The 17,494-nt window shown below is 45.4% G+C and overlaps 1 protein-coding gene across 3 annotated transcripts in view; it reads left to right on the forward strand.

Annotated features, from left to right (window-relative positions):
• Positions 1-17,494, forward strand: part of LOC144592987 (DNA topoisomerase 1-like) — a 62,511-nt gene that overhangs the window by 39,724 nt on the left and 5,293 nt on the right. For all 3 annotated transcript variants that reach the window (XM_078398395.1, XM_078398397.1, XM_078398396.1), the window contains 8 exons: positions 1,764-1,885; positions 2,548-2,670; positions 6,195-6,382; positions 9,031-9,175; positions 10,186-10,329; positions 12,359-12,544; positions 16,502-16,570; positions 17,060-17,174. In XM_078398395.1, the coding sequence (XP_078254521.1) occupies positions 1,764-1,885; positions 2,548-2,670; positions 6,195-6,382; positions 9,031-9,175; positions 10,186-10,329; positions 12,359-12,544; positions 16,502-16,570; positions 17,060-17,174 (1,092 nt within the window). The remainder of the gene's footprint in view (positions 1-1,763; positions 1,886-2,547; positions 2,671-6,194; positions 6,383-9,030; positions 9,176-10,185; positions 10,330-12,358; positions 12,545-16,501; positions 16,571-17,059; positions 17,175-17,494) is intronic.

Consider the following 17,494-nt stretch of genomic DNA (forward strand, 5'->3'; position numbering starts at 1 on the left):
GCTTTCTCTGCCTCTTAGAGTGGAGAGATCTAGGTGTACAGTGCCGTGAAAGTAGACAGTGTGGTGCAGGCTTTTGACATGCTGGCCTTCATCAGTTGGGGATTGAGTATAGATGTTGAGATGTTGTGTTCCAGTTGTACAGGACGTTGGTGAGCCTGCACTGGAGTATTGTGTTCAGTTTTGGTCATCCTACTATATGAAAGATGTCGTTATGCTGAAAAGGCTGTAGAGAAGACATAAGGACTCAAGGGCTTGAGTTTTCAGGAGAGGTCAAGATTTCAAAATTCAAGATCAATTTATTGTCCCATGTACCAATTAAGGTACAGTGAAATTTGAGTTACCATACAGCCGTGCTGGTAAGAAGTCGGCCTCTTCTTACCAGAGACCGCGGGCTTCACGATGTTAAAGTCCACAAGCCCTGCATGTTGGAGCTCTCCACAGTCGATCCCCAGCAAAGGGATCGCAAGCTTCGCGATGTTAAAGTCCGCGCCGCGCCCGCGGCATGAAGTGCCGGGCCGGTCTCCAGGAAAGGAACGTATCTTATCGAAACGTATAAGATTATTAAGGGGTTGGACACGTTAGAGGCAGGAAACATGTTCCCAATGTTGGGGGAGTCCAGACCAGGGGCCACAGTTTAAGAATAAGGGGTAGGCCATTTAGAACTGAGATGAGGAAAACCTTTTCAGTCAGAGAGTTGTGAATCTGTGGAATTCTCTGCCTCAGAAGGCAGTGGAGGCCAATTATCTGAATGCATTCAAGAGAGAGCTAGATAGAGCTCTTAAGGTTAGCGGAGTCAGGGGGTATGGGGAGAAGGCAGGAACAGGGTACTGATTGAGAATGATCAGCCATGATCACATTGAATGGCGGTGCTGGCTCGAAGGGCCGAATGGCCTCCTCCTGCACCTATTGTCTATTGTAAGGCTGCCAACTCCTCGATGTTCGGCCGCAGTGCAGACGGAGATACGATACGGTAAAAAAATCGCATCTTCGTTGACGTAAGAGATTGAAAAATAAATTCCCCCAACTCACCCCCCACATAAAACAAACCAAGTAACACAAAAACATACTTTCAACACATACTTAAAATATCAAAAACAGAAGAAAGGACAGACAGACTATTGGCGAGGCAGCCAGTGCTGGTGGCTCCACCAACCTCTGCATGCAATATGTTGATTGATCAAGGCCAATATACCAACACCCTTCATCACCACCTTGTCTACCTGTCATGCCACTTTTGGGGAATTATGTTTCTATACTCCTCAATCCCTCTGCTCTACAAGTCCCTACATAAGGAAAGTTTGGACAGGCTAGGAAATTATTCTTCGGAGTGCAGGAGGCTGGGGGATGATGTTAAAATCACGAGGGGAACAGATAGGATCAATGTATGGAGTCTTTTACCCAAGGTACGAGAATCAAAAACTAGAGGGCAAAGGTTTAAGGTGAGATGGGGAAAGAATTAATGGGAACCTGGGGAGGGCAACTGTTTCACACAGTGGGTGATGGGTACATGAAGCTGCCAGAGGAGGTGGTTGAGGCTAGAACCATAACAGCAATTAAAGGACATTTGGATAGTTACATGTGTAGAATGTTTGGAGGGATATGGGTCAAAGCAAGCAAATGGTACTAGCTCAGATAGGGCATCTTGGTTGGAATGAGCCAGTTGAGCTGAAGGGCCTGTATCTGTGCTGTGTGACTACACTTTGCAATTGCTGTCATTTGTGCACTAATGTTGGTGCCTTGTTTGTAAATCATTCTTTGAACAGGTAAACCAATGACGTTGACTCCTGCAGCAGAAGAAATGGCCACCTTCTTTGCCAAAATGTTGGATCATGAGTACACTACAAAGGAAATCTTCAGACAAAACTTCTTTCTTGACTGGCAGATGGTGCGTTTTCTTTTGTTTTTAGAGTCATAGAATCATAGAATCATAGAGTGATACAGTGTGGAAACAGGCCCTGCATAGCCATGCGCCGATCTCTAAAACCTCTCAAACAGTGGTGCTAACCTCCGTGGAGGAAAGCTAAACCAATTCATGAAGGAGCACACATCTTTACTACCAGTTAACATCAGTGTGACCGATGCAGACTCCTGGACCAGTCATATTTGGCGAATGCGATCACTGGGTTTTCCAGATTATTGTGATCCAATTTCTATCTTTTTTGAGGGGAGGGGGTTGAATGGCAGCTTGTGGTGATGTCTCGGGCATCATTGGGCCAGGCCAGATCATTAACATTCTCTCCCTCACATTTTCATTACTTGTAACCTTTTACAATGACTTGTTAAATTTTGATTTTTGTTGTTTAGCTGCTGAATTTGTCTGCATTAGGCACTGCATTTCAAATGTAAGTAAGTGTCTGCAAAGTGTTAATCAACGGCACTGCTCCGTAAGTTTATACGACATGTATAAATTGACGTGTGCTCGCTTACTAAGACTGAATTACAGGTCTGAATGACAGACGATAAAAAGGCAACTTTGAACTGATTTGAGTGTTAGATGTCGATTATAATTGTACCTCCTTCACTGTTTATGGATTTGCTCCTGGACAGGAAATGAGCGACTTAGAAGCATCGATAATCACCAACTTAAATAAATGCGATTTCAGACGTCTTCATCAATACTTCACTGAAAAGACAGAGGCCAGGAAAATGTCACCCAAGGAGGAAAAACGGGTACGTAGAAAAATACTTCACTTGTCCAATCAGTTAGTACTCGCTTAGAAGTGCTCATTTAGTACATGTTTGGAGATACAGCATGGAAACAGGCCCTTCGCTACAGCATGGAAACAGGTCCACGCTGACCATGGTCACTCACAGGCTAGTTCTATCCTACACACCCTCGGGACAATTTACAGAAGCAAATTAATCAACACACCTGCGTGTCTTTGGGATGTGAGACGAAGCAGGAGAGCCCAGAGAAAACCCACGTGCTACAAACTCCGTACAGATAGCACCAATAGTCAGGATCAAACCCGGGTCTCTGGCGCTGTGAGGCAGCAACTCTACCCCTATGCCACTGTAAGGCAATGAGTGGTGCTGAGGTACAATCTAAGTATCAGCAGCTCTCCAGAGGAAAAAATGGTGGACCTGCTTTTTCAAACTTAAGGTTTTATCGATTAAATTAAAACCGTTGGCTATAAATATGAAAATTGTGGCATAAAGTTGGAGGGTTAAATAAACGTGCAGGAAGGAATTGAACTGCAGATGCTGGTTTATACCGAAGATGGGCACAAAATGCTGGAGTAACTCAGCGGGTCAGGCAGTACCTCTGGAGAGAAGGAATGGGTGACGTTTTGGGCCGAGACCCTTCTTCAGATAGGAACGATTCATTGTTGGCTGAGGGGAAGGTGATAAGGAGGCATACTGTTCAATTTGTTCAAGATAGATGAGAAAGCTGTAATAAGAAACCCTGATGCTGTTTGTGGTGGTCTGAAGATGATTGTGGAAAAACACAAGGCTGGTAAATCGAGAGGGCCTTTTACCTACTAAACAAAATCCATTCTTTAGTAGGCAATTAGGGGGATTCTTTCTCATGTTCAAGGGGATTTATGCTTTTATCCAACTGAATTTTAGAATAGAATAGTGGGTGATCTTATTCAAACACAAGACAGTAAAGAGGCTTGACAGCGTAGATGTTGAAGATAGACATAAAATTCTGGAGTAGCTCATGCGGGCCAGGCAGCATCTGTGGAGAACATGGATAGGTGACGTTTCACAGAGTGCTGGAGTAACTCAGCGGGTCAGGCAGCATCTCGAGAAAAGGAATAGGTGCCGTTTTGGGCTGAGGCCCTTCTTCAGACACCTCCAGAAGTGCTGTCTGACCTGCTGAGTTCTTCCAACATTTTGTGTCTTATCTTCGGTGTAAACCAGCATCTGCAGTTCCTTCTGACGCAGGATAGATGTTGAATTGTGTTCGCTTGTGGGAGAGTCACATAAGAGGCAGAGTTACACGATAAGGAAACAACCATTTGAGACAGATTTGCATAATTGTTTCCCAAATGGTAATGAATCTCTAGAAATCTCTACGTCGGGGCAGTAGATGCCAGATCATTAGAAATCCAAGGTAGAGATAAATGTCTGAAGGGTTGGGCAATTGAGGGCTATGGGAAACAAGTTCACAAGTTATAGGAGCAAAATTAGGCCATTTGGCCCATCTAGTCCACTCTGCCATTCGATCATGGCTGATCTCTGCCTCCTAATCCCATTCTCCTGGCTTCTCATAATCCTTGACACCCGTTCTAATCAAGAATTTGTCTATCTCTGCCTTAAAAATATCCACTGACTTGACCTCCACAGCCCTCTGTGGCAATGAGCTCCACAGATTAACTACCCTCTGACTAAAGAAATTCCTCCTCATCTCCTTTCTAAAAGAGCGCCCTTTAATTCTGAGGCTGTGAACTTTGGTCCTAGACTCTCCCACCAGTGGAAACATCTCCGCATCCACTCTATCCAGGCCTTTCATTATTCTGTAAATCTCATTGAGGTCCCCCCTCAACCTTCTAAACTCCAGTGAGTACAGGCCCAGTGCTGTCACATGCTCATCATGTTATCCTACTCATTCCTGGGATCATTCTTGTAAAACTGGCCCAGTAGAGGAGGCCAGCATCGATCAGCCATGATCATGTTGAATATGGAGCAGGCTTGAGTGGTCTGGTGATCTCCTCTTTACCTCCTCTTCTTTCCTTATCTGACACCCTTTTTAGCCACTAGCCTGTGTCAATTACTCTACCGATCTGCCAATCAAACTCCCCTCGCCTGTATCCATGCCTCCTGCCAGTAATGGTACCGCCACATCTCTTTCCTAGCTAAGGGGTCAAAGTCCAGGGTGAGACTGGTCCATTCAAGAGAGAGCTAGATAGACCTCTTAAGGATAGCGGAGTCAGGGGGTATGGGGAGAAGGCAGGAACGGGGTACTGATTGAGAATGATCAGCCATGATCACATTGAATGGCGGTGCTGGCTCGAAGGGCCGAATGGCCTACTCCACCTGTTGTCTATTGATTATGCTGCTGGCCTTGCTGAGGCAGCGTGAAGTGTAGATGGAGTCAATGGAAGGGAGGTGTGTAGGAGGGTACTGCAGATGCTGCTTTAAACTGAAGATAGACACAAAAAGCTGAAGTAACTCAGCGGGACAAGCAGCATCTCTGGAGAGAAGGAATGGGTGACGTTTCAGGTCTTGAATAATGCAGGTAATGATGGATTAAAGTTATTGGGCACAAGAGGCAGATTATCTTCACGGTGGACAGATGAGAAGTCATAACTTCAAAGATGTTGCTGAATAGTGGTTAGAATTGTGCATAAAGTGAACGGCTTAGGGCCATGAACAACACTGGTTGAAACTAGTAGAAAGATCCAAATGGAAATGTGTAGGAACCGCAGAAGATACAACACCTGTCCTTGTACCTCCTGCCTCGCCTGCAGGTCCTTTCAGGTTAGGCAGAGGTTCATTTGCACCTCCTCCAACATCATGTACTGTATCCTTTGTTCAAGATGTGGACTCTAATACATCGGCGAGACCAAACATAGACTGGGCAATCGTTTCACTGAACACCTTCGCTCAGTCATCCTGAACCTACCAGATCTCCCGGTTGCTAAACACTTTAACTCTCCTCATTCCTACACAGACCTTTCTGTCCTAGGTCTCCTCCAGTGTCAGAGTGAGCTAAATGGAAATTGGAGGAACATCATCCCATATTTTGCTTTGGCAGTGGTATGAATATTGATTTCTCTCAGGTAGCCCCAGCATTCCCTCTCTCTCTCTCTATCCCTCCCCCACCCAAGTCACACCAGCTTCTCGTTTTCACCCTACAAACTGCTAACAATGGCCTGTTTCCTTTATCATCGTTACTTTTTTGCATATCTTTCATTCATTGTTCTTTATCTCTACATCACCGTCTATATCTCTCGTTTCCCTTATCCCATACCAGTCTGAAGAAGGGTCTTGACCTGAAACGTCACCCATTTCTGCTCTCCACAGACGCTGCCTGACCCGCTGAGTTACCCCAGCACTCTGAAACGTCACCCATTTCTGCTCTCCACAGATGCTGCCTGACCCGCTGAGTTACCCCAGCTTTTTATGGCCAAATAGAAACGGGTGGATTAAATAAGTAATTTCATTTGTGAGAACAGCACATAGTAGTGAATGAAATGGGTGGAAATAAGTGAACTATGGAGTGAGAATCCAGTCATTCCTTGCAGAAATTAAAGCTGGAACAAGACAAGGTCACTGAGCTGTACGGCTACTGTGTGATGGACGGGCACCGCGAGAGAATTGCCAACTTCAAAATTGAGCCTCCGGGGCTTTTCCGTGGCCGTGGTGACCACCCAAAGATGGGCAAACTGAAGCAAAGGATCATGCCAGAAGATGTCATCATCAATTGCAGCAAGTAAGCAGATTAAATGATGAATCCAAAAATAGATAATAAAACAACACTGCCCTGTGATATAATAAGGAAATAACTGCAGATGCTGGTACAAATCGACGGTATTTATTCACAAAATGCTGGAGTAACTCAGCAGGTCAGGCAGCATCTCAGGAGAGAAGGAATGGGCGACGATTCGGGTCGAGACCCCTCTCCCGAGATGCTGCCTGACCTGCCGAGTTACTCCAGCATTTTGTGAATAAATGCCCTGTGATGTATATCATTTTTATCTTTCCACCTTTGAATCCTTGCATCATGAACGCCCAAAGTGGTTTTCTTTAACAATATTGCCGGTCTGTTAGCGGCTAAACATTTCTCTAGTCACACAGCACAGAAACGGGACCTTCTGCCCAACCTTTCCATGCTGACCAAGATGCCCCATCTAAGCTAGTCCCATTTGCCAGCTTTTGCCCCATCTATATACGAAAACTCTCGTTTGTTTGTTTGTTTGTTCCAGAACTACAGCCAAAACGGTACACGATAGTTTAGGCCCACCTTACTCACCGTCGTCCCTTTGGTGTTAATGGAAGAAGTTTCATTGAAATCTATATTTTTACATTTATTCTCATTTTAAAGTTTAAATCTATCTCCTAGGGAGGGGGGGGGAAGGAGGGAGGACAATGGCTGTCAGCGAACCGTAAGCAGTGGTGGGTTTAATCATCAATGGCTGCCTTTGCTAAGAGATGTCTCGTGAGCAATGGGAAGTGGTCCCCTCATGTTTCCAGAGTCTTGAGAGGAACGTTTATCGTTGGATGTCAGAGATGCAGCAAGGGGCAGGTTGGTAGAGGACCTTGGTCTTGAGTGACCCATCCCCTCGTGCTCAGTAAAATGGTGTAATAGTTTCTTCATTGTCACGTGTACCAGTAGGGTTGCCAACTGTCCCGTATTAGCCGGAACATCCCATATATTGGGCTGAATTGGTTTGCTCCGTACGGGACCGCCCTTGTCCCGTATTAGGCCTGGGTCCACTGTAGGCCCGGACATTGTAGGCGCGGAGGCCCGGGCACCGCCTCACAGAGGTTGCATTGCAACCCGCCTCCCGGCCCGGGTGGCCGCCATTGATGGAGCGGGAGCACGTGGCCGCTGGCTGGGTGAGGTCACGTGGGACGGGGGGCAGTGACGTCACCCTTTGTCCCTTATTTGGGTGTGAGAAAGTTGGCAACCCTACGTACCATATACATTGAAATACATTTTTTGCATGCAGCTCAGCAAGACTATCTCCACACAATCATCCCAGTCAGTACAGTATCAGTATGTACGGAACAGCCTACCATATGCAAGAGGTGCCACTTTGGCTCCATTTTACAGTCCCTGCTGCAGCTGGCCACAAAGGGTCGTTGCAGCCGTCGCCTCCATTCCAGTCCCTCTCCTTGTACGGCCCTCTTCAGCCCTTGTTCTCCACTGACTTGGCCTAAACAGCCTTCTGTGCCAGAGAATTCCACGCTGACTAAAGAAACTCCTCATCTCCTTTCTAAAAGAACGTCCTTTAATTCTGAGGCTGTGACCTTTAGTCCTGGACTCTCCCACTAATGGAAACATACTCTCCACATCCACTCTATCCAGGCCACTCACTATTCTGTACGTTTCAATGAGGTCCCCCTCATTCTTCTAAACTCCAGTGAGTACAGGCCCAGTGCCGTCAAATGCTCATCACAGGTTAACCAACTCATTCCTGGGATCAATGATGTAAACCTCCTCTGGACCCTCTCCGGAGCAAGCACATCCTTCCTCAGGCCTTCCATATGGCCGCAGGCCATGCTCCAGGCTGCTGCAGGGCCTCAATAGACAATAGGTGCAAGGGGTAGGCCATTCGGCCCTTCCAGCCAGCACCGCCATTCAATGTGATCATGGCTGATCATCCACAATCAGTACCCCGTTCCTGCCTTCTCCCCATACCCCCTGACTCCACTATCCTTAAGAGCTCCATCTAACTCTCTCTTGAAAGCATCCAGAGAATTGGCCTCCACTGCCTTCTGAGGCAGAGAATTCCACTGACTGAAAAAGTGTTTCCTCATCTCAGTCCTAAATGTCCTACCCCTTATTCTTAAACTGTGGCCCCTGGTTCTGGACTCCCCCAACATTGGGAACACGTTTCCTGCGGCCCTCTCCACCGCCGAAGCCCTAACAGCGGCTTTGATCGCTTTGAGCTGGTCTCTGGACAAACTTTCTCCCCATACCCCCTGACTCTGCTATCATTAAGAGCTCTATCTAGCTCTCTCTTGAATGCATTCAGAGAATTGGCCTCCACTGCCTTCTGAGGCAGAGAATTTCACAGATTCACAACTCTCTGACTGAAAAAGTTTTTCCTCATCTCCGTTCTAAATGGCCGACCCCTTATTCTTAAACTGTGGGCCCTGGTTCTGGACTCCTCCAACATTGGGCACATGTTTCCTGCCTCTAACGTGTCCAACCCCTTAATAATCTTATATGTTTCGATAAGATCCCCTCTCATCCTTCTAAATTCCAGTGTAAGTTCCTAAACAAGTACACGAAACTTCCCTGCTCACAATCTGTTGATCACTGATCCAGATGTCACTTGGACAAACATATCTTGTTCAAATATATTGCATATTAGTTAACTGTCTTTTTCTAAATTGAACATATTTTATCAGTGATTCCAAGATCCCAGTGCCACCAGCAGGGCATAATTGGAAGGAGGTGCGTTTTGATAACAAAGTGACCTGGCTTGCATCGTGGGTGGAGAATGTCCAGGGACTCAATAAATATATCATGCTAAACCCCAGCTCCAAACTTAAGGTGTGTATTAATAGTCATTCCCTTCTCAAGATTTATTACATCATCCTATATCATGAGTAGAAACAAGAAACTGCAGATGCTAGCTTACACAAAAGGAGACATGTACATTCACTGTGTAATTCAATTTGAGAATCTCTGGGTAAATACTATTCAGTTCCACATCAGCTATTGGGGTGTGTAAGAAGGATCTGCACATGCTGATTTAAACCAAAGATGGTTCGAGTGGGAGAGTCTCAGACTAGAGGTCACAGCCTCAGAATTAAAAGACATTCTTTTAGGAAGGAGATGAGGAGAAATTTCTTTAGTCAGAGGGCGGTGAATCTGTGGGATTCTTTGCCACATAAGGCTGTAGAGGCCAAGTCAGTGGATATTTTTAAGGCAGAGATAAATAGATTCTTGATTATTGCAGGTGTCAGGGGTTATGGACAGAAGGCAGGAGAATGGGGTTAGGAGGGAGAGATAGATCAGCCATGATTGAATGGCGGAGTAGACTTGATGGGCCGAATAGCCTAATTCTACTCCTATCACATGACCTTATAGACACAAAATGCTGGAGTAACTCAGCGGGACAGGCAGCATCTCTGGAGAGAAGGAATGGGTGATGTTTTGAGTCAAGACCCCTCAGACTGAGAGTCAGGGGAGAGGGAGACATAGAGATATGGACTCGAAGCATTTTGTGTCCATCTTCAGCCATTGAGGTGTTGTGTACCAGTTATCCGGATGCTAAACTCAATGGAAAAGTGAAGTGTTATCTCCAAGAAGTAACTGAGCAACACAAGTGACATGGTATCACAAAATGCTGGAGTAATTTAGCAGGTCAGGCAGCATCTAGGAGAGAGGGAATGGGTGACGTTTCAGGTCGAGACCCTTCTTCAGACTGATGTCAGGGGGGCGGGACAAAGAAAGGATATAGGTGGAGACAGGAAGACAGTGGGAGAACTGGGAAGGGGGAGGGGAAGAGAGGGACAGAGGAACACAAGTGACAATGTGTTTTCTGTTGAAACCTACAGGGTGAGAAGGATTTGCAGAAGTATGAAATTGCCCGGCGCCTGAAGGACAGGATCGATGCCATCCAATCTGGATATCGTGCAGATTGGAAGTCGAGGGAAATGAAGACACGCCAGCGAGCTGTGGCCCTTTATTTCATCGACAAAGTACAGTTTGGGGTGTTTTTGCACCGATGCATGACAACATTTCCCCTTTTTAATCTTTCGACAAATATAAATAAATTTCACAGCTCCATATGTAGCCTGGGAAAATGTTGGTACTTTAAGGACCCAGAAGAAATTCTACATGGAAAGACAAAGGACATGGTCAACATGTCTAATGTGTCACATACTTCACAAAGAATGGCGTTTCCCTTATCATCGCTGTGGGCACTTTTGGTCTCCTGGAGTACTGTAGAACCTGGAGTATTGTGTGCAGATTTGGTCTCCAAATTTGAGGAAGGGAGTGCAGCGTAGATTCACGAGGCTAATTCCCAGGGTGGCTGGACTCGTATGTTAATTGAATGGAGCGACTGGGCTTGTATACGCTGGAATTTAGAAGGATGAGAGGAGATCTTATTGAAGCATATAAGATTATTAAGGGCTTGGACACGTTAGAGGCAGGAAACATGTTCCCAATGTTGGGGGAGTCCAGAACCAGGGCCCACAGTTTAAGAATAAGGGGTAGGCCATTTAGAACGGAGATGAGGAAAAACTTTTTCACTCAGAGAGTTGTAAATCTGTGGAATTCTCTGCCTCAAGGCAGTGGAGGCCAATTCTCTGGATGCTTTCAAGAGAGAGTTAGATAAATGATAGCGGAGTCAGGGGGTATGGGGAGAAGGCAGGAACGGGGTACTGATTGTGAATGATCAGCCATGATCACATTGAATGGCGGTGCGTACAGGCTCGAAGGACTGAATGGCCTCCTCCACCTATTGTCTATGTATCGTTACTTTTTTTGCATATCTTTCATTCATTGTTCTTTATCTCGATACATCATCGTCTATCTCTCTCGTTTCCCTTATCTCCAACCAGTCTGAAGAATGGTCTCGACCCGAAACATCACCCATTCCTTCTCTCCAGTGATGCTGCCTGGCCTGCTGAGTTACTCCAGCATTTTGTGTCTTATCTAAAAGGATTATAACGTGTCCAGCGGTGTTTTGCCAGGTTAATATTAAACTGAAAGGAAGAGTTTATTCTTGAACTGTAGAGATTGGGGCTGACCTCGGGTTGGGGTGGAGGTTGTTTAAGATGTTAGTGTTTAGCTTTGGGAGAGAGAGTGCTGCATGACTCTATGACTCTCAAAAGCATTCTCTTCCTGCAAGAAATGTTTATCAACCAAGGATCAATCGAATTGATCAAAAGCTCTTTCCCACCCTATATATATCTGGATTTGAAAAAGTGTTGGATGCAGATTCCATTAGAATTTTGAAAGGAATTGGACAGAAACGTGGATGTGGGGATTTGCATCATTGAAGGATAATGGTAGTGTGCATGACTCCTTCAATGAACCGGAATAAGCTAGAAATGTCTTCTCTGTTGTGAGTTTGATTCTAAGAATTTGAATAAGTAAGATCTGTTGACTTAAGTGTTTCTCCCTTTAATCTAAAAAAAAACTCCTTATTGTGTCCAATCACTATAGAAGCGTGTTTTAGGACCTGCTCCCATCAATATTGTTGTCAAGTTCTCCACGATCATGAATATGTTGAAATTCCTTATTCTATTTAAATGCGTTGGCTAATGACCTACTTGTGGGAGCAAACATTTTCCCTGATTGTTACATCAAAAGTCTTCATAATGTTGAATTTTCCCGTAGGTATTTGTATCATTGGGATGTGGAGGAAGGAACTGCAGTTGCTGGTTTAAAGCGAAGATAGCCACAAAGTGCTGGAGTAATTCAGCAGGACAGGCAGCATCTCTGGAGAGAAGGAATGGGTAACGTTTCGGGTCTAGAAGGGTCTCGACACGAAATGTCACCCATTTTATCCTTCAAAGTGTGGAAACAGGCCCTTCAGCCCAACTTGTCTGCACCGGCCAACATGTCCCAACTACATTAGTCCCACCTGCCAGCATTTGGTCCATATCCCTCCAAACCTGTGCTATCCATGGACTTGGCTTTGATTGAGTAGTTAGATTTCACTGTGTATGTTTCTTTACAACAGGGCTCTAATGAGCTTGTTTTTCGGTGCCTCCACAGTTAGCTTTGAGAGCTGGCAATGAGAAGGAGGAAGGAGAGTCTGCCGATACAGTTGGCTGCTGCTCACTCCGTGTTGAACATGTCAAGTTGCACGATCACATTGATGGGATGCAGTGCGTGGTGGAATTTGACTTCCTGGGGAAAGACTGTATCCGATACTACAATAAGGTTGCAGTGGAAAAGCAGGTAGAGATTGTACTTCAGTAAGGAATTCTGACCTTTGTTCCCATTTTTATATAAATCTGTGCTTTGTATGCTGCTAACTGCCTATGTCCTTGCTGTTTTAAATTGTGTTTTTGTTTAGACATGTGTTTGTTTTTGGGCTGCATTCAATTGCATGAAAAGTGCTAAATAAATAAAGTTATTATTATTACTATCACTAAGGAAGATACAAACAATCTCCCAGATTTAAGTGGACAGAGGTCCTAGGGTAATGGAGGAACTGAAGGAAATTCACATTAGGCAGGAAATGGTTTTGGGTAGACTGATGGGACTGAAGGCTGATAAATCCCCAGGGCCTGATGGTCTGCATCCCAGGGTACTTAAGGAAGTGGCTCTAGAAATCGTGGACGCATTGGTGATCATTTTCCAATGTTCTATAGATTCAGGATCAGTTCCTGTGGATTGGAGGGGAGCTAATGTTATCCCACTTTTTAAGAAAGGAGGGAGAGAGAAAATGGGAAATTATAGACCAGTTAGTCTGACATCAGTGGTGGGGAAGATGCTGGAGTCAATTATAAAAGTCGAAATTGCGGAGCATTTGGATAGCAGTAACAGGATCGTTCCGAGTCAGCATGGATTTACGAAGGGGAAATCATGCTTGACTAATCTGAAATTTCTTGAGGATGTAACTAGGAAAATGGACAAGGGAGAGCCAGTGGATGTAGTGTACCTGGACTTTCAGAAAGCCTTTGATAAGGTCCCGCATGGGAGATTAGTGTGCAAAATTAGAGCACATGGTATTGGGGGTAGGGTACTGACATGGAGAGAAAATCGGTTGGCAGACAGGAAACAGAGTAGGGATTAACGGGTCCCTTTCAGAATGGCAGGCAGTGACTAGTGGGGTACCGCAAGGCTCGGTGCTGGGACCGCAGCTATTTACAATATACATTAATGACTTAGATGAAGGGATTAAAAGTAACATTAGCAAATTTGCATATGACACAAAGCTGGGTGGCAGTGTGAACTGTGAGGAGGATGCTATGAGGATGCAGGGTGACTTGGACAGGTTGTGTGAGTGGGCAGATGCATGGCAGATGCAGTTTAATGTGGATAAATGTGAGGTTATCCACTTTGGTGGTAAGAACAGGAAGACAGATTATTATCTGAATGGTGTCAAATTAGGAAATGGGGAAGTACAACGAGATCTGGGTGTCCTTGTTCATCGGTCACTTAAAATTAGCATGCAGGTGCAGCAGGCAGTAAAGAAAGCTAATGGCATGTCAGCCTTTATGACAAGAGGAGTTGAGTCTAGGAGCAAAGAGGTCCTTCTGCAGTTGTACAGGGCCCTAGTGAGACCGCAGCTGGAGTACTGTGTGCAGTTTTGGTCTCCAAATTTGTGGAAGGATATTCTTGCTATTGAGGGCGTAGGTTCACTACGTTAATTCCCGGAATGGCGGGATTGTCATATGTTGAAAGACTGGAGTGACTAGGCTTGTATGCACTGGAATTTAGAAAAATGAGAGGGGATCTTATTGAAACATATAAGATTATTAAGGGATTGGACACGCTAGAGGCAGGAAACATGTTCCCAATGTTGGGGGAGTCCAGAACCAGGGGCCACAGTTTAAGAATAAGGGGTAGGCCATTTAAAACGGAGGCGAGGAAAAACTTTTTCAGTCAGAGAGTTGTGAATCTGTGGAATTCTCTGCCTCAGAAGGCAGTGGAGGCCAGTTCTCTGAATGCATTCAAGAGAGAGTTAGATAGAGCTCTTAAGGATAGCGGAGTCAGGGGGTATGGGGAGAAGGCAGGAACGGGGTACTGATTGAGAATGATCAGCCATGATCACATTGAATGGCGGTGCTGGCTCGAAGGGCCGAATGGCCTACTCCTGCACCTATTGTCTATTGTCTATTATTATGTTATATGCAATGCAAAATACCTTAACATCTTAGCCTGCTTTAATGCAGCTCCTTTAATTATTCCAGCTATGTCTGTTTAGAACCAAAGATACCACTGTTATAATCTGTACTAATTCATTCAGTGATGAGAGAGAATAATCGTACCGAGTAATAAGTCACAGTAACTTAGTGGGTCAGGCAGCATCTCGGGAGAGAAGGAATGGGTGACGTTTCGGGTTTCAACCTGAAACGTCACCCATTCCTTGTCTCCCGAGATGCTGCCTGACCCGCTGAGTTACTCCAGCATTTTGTGTCTGCCTTCGTAGTAATAAGTCACACAGACCCGTGGAGATTTACAGTCAGCTAAATAAAGAGGCAACAATGAGATTGCTAACATGGCCTTGATGTTTGAGTTACTGCCAGAAATTGTAGTCATTTCCCAATTGTGGCTGTTACTGAAAATGTGAATCTTGGATGAAATTGGTCTCCATTTCCATTTACCAGTGATGGCATTGCCTGGCAAAGAATTAAGAATGCCACTGCCCCCCAGATACTACCACTAATTTACACGCATTTATAGCAACGCCAACTTAGTTCATAAGTTATTGGAGTAGAATGAGGTCTTTCAGCCAATCAAGTCCACTCCGCCATTCAATCATGCCTGATCTATCTTCCCCACTGCACTCCATTCTCCTGCCTTCTCCCCATAACCCCCAACACCCGCACTAATCAAGAATATCTATCTCTGCCTTAAAAATATCCCCTGACTTGGCCTCCACAGCCTTCTGTGGCAATGAATTCCACAGATTCACCACCCTCTGACTAAAGAAAGTTCTCGTCATCTCCTTCCTAAAGGAACGTCCTTTAATTCTGACGCTATGACCTTAGTGCCAACTAGCACGTGATTGGGAGGTAACTACCAAAGCCAAAGGAGGCCCACGTGGTTACCAGGAAAGGATGCAAACATCACAGAGAGGGCACTAGAGGCCCGGATCACCTCACCCTCCCCCCCCCCACCCCCGGCTCACCTATCCACCCATCACTTGCCAGATTTTGTCCTACCCCCACCTCTTTTTTAAATCTTTTTTTCCTACAATCAGTCTGAAGAAGGGTTCCAACCCAAAACATTACCTATCCATGCTCTCCAGATAAGCTGCCTGACCCGCTGAGTTACTCCAGCATTTTGTGTCTCCCTCCTAAAGTTCCCTCCTAAAGTCAGGAAGCCTTGAAGGATGTCCACCAAATGTAAAGCCGCCAAGGCTAATTGTTACAACCTTGCATTTATCTTTACCTGAACCGAGTCCCAATTTAAACGCTGGACCTTTCTGGTGCGTGCAGCCTGCTGAAATACTGAACCCTTGGCTGAGATTGTGAAGCCACCATTACCGGCCTTCCCCAGGTTACAGACGCCTGACATACGAACACCCACACATTGTAATCTGAGTACAGGCACTTCTCAACTTACCATGGGGTTCCGTTCCGAGAAAGCCATCGTAATCCGCAAATATCGTAAGTGGAAATGCATTGAATACATTGAATACACGATCACGATCACATGGCGGGAAGTGAACGGCCGCTCACTATGGCTCACTACTGTTTGCTCCATCGCAAAGTCAAACTATCGCAAGTGGAAGCATCGTTAGCCGGGGAGCATCTGTACACAATCCAGGCTGATACTCTGTGAAATTACTGGAGGACTTGCTCCTGCGGGAAGTACTGATAAGATATTAAACAATCTGTATTGTTCGATGGATACACAGAATCATTTGAAGAGGAGAAAAGAAGTACTGCCCAGCGTCTGAGTCTCTGTTCAGCCTCGGTTAATTTTAATAAAAAGCAGATTATTTGGTCATGTCGTCCATTAACATTTGGTGTTTTAGTGATTCATTTAGTGACAAAAAACGAAACTGAACTCATTTTTATTTATGGGACTACGTGCATAATTTGGCTGGTACAGTAATGACAAAGTGGTAGGACTTATTTGAATGGTGAAGAGCATTGAGATGCCCTTAAATAATGAAAATAGTTCTATAATTGCAACTTTCACAACCTCTGAATAAACTATTTATAATTCTTTCTTAAGGTATTCAAGAATCTAAGGTTATTCACGGACAATAAGGATTCTGCAGATGACCTGTTTGACAGATTGAACGTATGTTTGAACCTTTGTATGGCCTTCACTGATGTCGATTAAGCAAATGTTCAGGGGGTTTTGTCCTTTAAAATAATGGATAGACAGGGTGGCGGTCACGGTGGCGCAGCGGTAGAGTTGCAGCGCCGGAGACCCGGGTTCCAACCCGACTGCGGGTGCTGTCTTTACAGAGTTTGCACGTTCTCCCCGTGACCTGCGTGGGTTTTCTCCGAGGTCTTCGGCTTCCTACCACACTCCAAAGACGTACAGGTTTGTAGGTTAATTAGCTTGGTAAATGTAAAAAAATTGTCCCGAATGGGTGTAGGATAGTGTTAGTGTGCGGGGATCGCTGGGCGGTGCAGACTCGGTGGGCCGAAAGGGCCTGTTTCCCCGCTGTATCTCAGAACTAATACGTTGAAATCTGCTAGCTTTCATTCACTATAGAAAATGAACATATCTTTCTGGAACTGAGTGAGAGAACTAAAGTTCATTTTCTTTTTTGAACTACAGACCACAGATCTGAACAAGCACCTTCAAGAGTTAATGGAGGGACTTACGGCCAAGGTGTTTCGAACGTACAATGCCTCCATAACACTGCAGGAACAGCTGGAGGAATTGACAAACCGTACGTGACTACTATCCTGTCGTGCGTTTGAGTTTAGATTAGAGACGCCACGCAGAAACAGGCCCTTCAGCCCATCGAGTTCACACCAACCAGCGATCCCCGCATACGAACACTAGGGACAATTTTTACATTGATACCAAGCCAATTAACCTATAAATTTGGTTAACCTTTACGTCTTTGGAGTGTGGGAGGAAACTGAAGATCTTGGAGAAAACCCACGCGGTCACAGGACGAACGCACAAACAAGCACCCGTAGCCAGGATGGAACCCGGGTCTCTGGCGCTGCAAGCGCTGTAAGGTAGCAACTCGACCACCATGCC

The sequence above is a fragment of the Rhinoraja longicauda genome, chromosome 4, assembly GCF_053455715.1.
Source record: "Rhinoraja longicauda isolate Sanriku21f chromosome 4, sRhiLon1.1, whole genome shotgun sequence".
In the NCBI taxonomy this organism is placed as follows: Eukaryota; Metazoa; Chordata; class Chondrichthyes; order Rajiformes; family Arhynchobatidae; genus Rhinoraja; species Rhinoraja longicauda.